This window comes from Electrona antarctica, assembly GCF_951216825.1.
Source record: "Electrona antarctica genome assembly, chromosome: 9".
Classification (NCBI taxonomy): domain Eukaryota; kingdom Metazoa; phylum Chordata; class Actinopteri; order Myctophiformes; family Myctophidae; genus Electrona; species Electrona antarctica.
Window position 1 is genome coordinate 15640293 of NC_136790.1, and position 3806 is coordinate 15644098.

Here is a 3806-nt window from a genome sequence, read left to right on the forward strand (position 1 = left end):
GGACACTTTATCTGTGCACAGCACAGGTGACACTCATCCTATCTATTGTACACAAACACAGTCCACACCACACGTGCAGTGACTGCCAGATTTGGCCATTCTCAGCAAACACACGTGCATGCACAGAAGCCTCATATCACACAACAGCAGCCACTGCACTCTGTTGAACAAGCCTGCGTGGAATCATATTTTGCGGCGGCGTCACACTCTTTTTATTTTTTCTTTACATTTCTCAACACTTTTTTGTGTCATCTATTTTGTTCTGACAGTGTTTGCCTTGAAGTGTGTGGACATTTGAAATACTGCCATTAAAATCCTTGATGATACTATATTTTTGTTTCAAATCTAACAAAATTACAAAGACTGAAATCTTGTCCTTGGGTGGTATATGCACTGCAGATATGCAGTATATGCACTACATTATTTTAATTATACTATAGAGTATAGCTACTGGCAATAAACTCCCATTTTATAATATAAGCAGACATAAATTAAATCTTTACAGTACAATTAAGAAGACCACAAGGTCTGTTTAAAATGAGGAATTGATTTTCCAGTTAATGCTTTCCCATAATGGTACTTCTGTTGGATCATACAGAGATCAATACTAACTGAACACATTAATTTCAGTTTAGCTGTTAAATGTCAACTCCACATTTTTGCCTCGCAGGCATAAATAATAAGCTGCTTGGCTGCAGTGTGCTCACAGTACACTAATTTGATCAATGGTTAACTAAGCAGAACATTACGTTAAAGCACACTATATAAAGAGGGGTCACTCACTCTATAGTTTAATGGGAAGGTTAATTTTAAGAGAGGCATTAGTTTCGCCTTTAAATGAGCAATATGCACATTTTCTGTCGGTTTACAATTTACAGGGTATTTAGCAGAGGCTCTTATCTTAGATAGCCTATATATACCCACCTGCAGGTCACAGATCCATGGCAATATAACCCCTACTACCGTTCGTTTTTTTCCCCCCTCTCACTCATGCAGCCACCACAATATGTCTTACTTCAACACGGTTTGACCTTAACAGTGGTTCCCAAAGTGGGGTGCGGGGACCCCTAGGGGTCCTTGAGAGAGTTCCAGGGGGTCCCCAGCTAAATTATAAGTTTGTAACCAAATGGATCCTTATGGGTCTGTAACTCTAAGAGTGTACAAATGGAACGTTCCATTTGTACACTCTCAAAGAGTTAAATTTACTTTGATTTGGGTCTATAGAGCCGTGAAAATGTTCTCTTATGGGGACCCTGGCATATCATTTCAAATGGGGGTCCGCAGGCTAATTAGTGTCAATTTGGGGGTCCTTGGCGTGAAAAAGTTTGGGAACCACTGGGCTAAATCACTGAAACCTCACTTATAATGCACATCTGCACCTCATTGATTCTATGATATTATACCTAAATCACAAAGCAGAATCAAAATGAGTCACAATCTCATGAGAATGTAACGGAGATAACAATACTCAAAATATGACATTGTTTTTATGAGTGCAGAGGTAACATCCCGCATGGGCAATAGCCTACATACAACGTTCCCAAAAACGTGTGCGTAATGTTGCGAACACTGACGCACGCCAAAGAATGATTAATGTGACTGCATGTCTGCATTCCAACAATATTCCTCACTTTCAAATGCTATTTTTCTCGTAAAATGTACGTTCAAATTCAAAATCATGCATTATATGTTTTAAAGGTGCACCTACCCCGTGCGTAAAGTAGCGCGTTGACGCGCGCACACACACAAACAAACACCACACCATAATATGTTTACATTTTAAGTTCAACCTACCCTCACGAGGCGCTGCTGGATCCCACGCCGACCACATCTGCACGAAGAAAAAGGGCGTCCAGCAGACAATATAAGCCAATACGATCACGAATGTCATTTTCACAGTGGTTATTTTAGCCTTGGAGATGAGCTTGACGCTGCTCACTCGGGAAAGCGTATTTCCTTTGGAGGTCCTGGGCGTGAGGTTAATGCACGTATCTCGCCTGGTTTTTAGCTTAAAGTTCTGCCATATCTTGAAGCTTATTAATCCATAGCAGAGGCTCAGGGTGGCCACGGGAATTATGTATATGGTGAGGCTGATCCAGGTGATGTAGGCTTTGGCACCCCACGGCTGCACGAAGTCTCCCCAGCAGTCGTACACCCCCGACCCGACCGACCCGACTTCCCTCAGAGAAAAGATGCACATCTGCGGAATGCTGAACAGCAGACTCAGAGCCCACGAGATGATGACATAGAAACGGTCCTTTCTCTTGTGCAGGGAGCGCAGAGGCTGACAGATGGCCAGGCACCGGTCTATGGACATCAGCACGAGCATGTACGTCGAGGCGAACATCCCCACGACCTGCAGGTACTTGATCAGCCGGCACAGGACGTCTGGTCCGTAGAAGCGAAACGTGATGTCCCAGATGAGCTGCGGGAGAACCTGAAAGAACGCCACGACCAGGTCGGCGATGCTCAGGTGTTTCATGAAGTAGTACATCCGCGACTGGCTGTGCTTGGTGGTGTGTATGGCGAGCAGGACGCACAGGTTCCCGGCCAGCGCCAGGAACAGTATGAGGGCCAGCACGGTCACCTCCACCTTGGCCACCTCTTCGTTCCGTTTCAGCGGGTTCGTCTGGTTCGTCACCCCGCCGTTGCCCCCGAGGAGGCTCGAGTTCCGCCAGGTGGACTCGTTTAGTTGCCAAAAGTCACTTTCGTTTGAAACGCTTTCCATTGTTGTTTTTTGCAAGAAAAGCGTGTTCTGTGCAAAAAAATTAAAATGTTTTCAGCGGTGCATGGGCATCAATGCGATGGCTGCACAGACAGTGTTCCTCCAGGGACGACTAGGACCTTTCTTGGTCCTGGTGTCAAGCTAAACGGGCTTCACAAGATGCCTCTCCTGTAGCAGAGAAACACAACAGTTAAAGTTTGACCACCTGTGTTGTTGTAATACCACAGAGGCATAAAGAGCGACATGTTCCATTTATAATATTATTAATAATAAACAGGATAATAGGTCTAATAATCATAATCACAATACAATTATGAAGCACCATATGGCAAGATGCATAGGGGAAAAACTCATAGTAGGGTTTAGCTATAAAACAAAACTACAAAAAGAATTTGAAGATCAAAACGCATGGCCATTACGCATTAGATATGTTCATTGCATGCGCAATTCTATAGAAACTAAATGCATTGGTAGCCCATTCGTCGTAATTTCAAAGTAATTACAACAATTATACATGCACAATTGCAATTCGGTCAGGCAAAGAATTCAATAAAACTTACATATGATTTTTGTTTGCCTTCGAAAAGAAAATCACAATATTTTTTGTGGACGGAAGAATTCAATTGCTGCTTCACAAAGTGATACCGCTGGCATTCATCTCTGGTACCATTTCGGAATGGCCAACACTATATAAGCAACTGATACCTCCGAGATTGGACATGGAGAGTTTGGAGACGCGTGTGTGACCCATTACGGCCACTAGGTGTCCATGTGCGCCAGACAGTCAACCTATAGGCTACTGTCTTTGCTCTTGACGTAGCATACTGTTATATAGTTACAGTCATGTCATGTACAAACATGCACAACATTATATTCGTTTAAAAACAAGTTTATTACTGCAGCTAGGTCATTTTGAAAGCCAGGAACTATAGACAAAAAAAATTATAATATTTTAATAGCCTATATGAATTTGTTTGGTGTAGCCTATAGGCCTTGTCCACATAAATCAAATAAACAGTGCATGGGTTCAAAAATAATATGTTAGAAAGGGAAGAATATCATTTCAGTGAAAGCCATTCAG

The 3806-nt window shown here is 42.7% G+C and overlaps 1 protein-coding gene across 1 annotated transcript in view; it reads right to left on the bottom strand.

The window, feature by feature from the left end:
* Positions 1-2728, bottom strand: part of oxtra (oxytocin receptor a) — a gene marked incomplete at both ends in the record, with an annotated part of 10857 nt that extends 8129 nt beyond the window's left edge. The window contains one exon of the mRNA XM_079510084.1: positions 1795-2728. Within this exon, the coding sequence (XP_079366210.1) occupies positions 1795-2728 (934 nt within the window). The remainder of the gene's footprint in view (positions 1-1794) is intronic.
* Positions 2729-3806: the final 1078 nt, after the last annotated feature.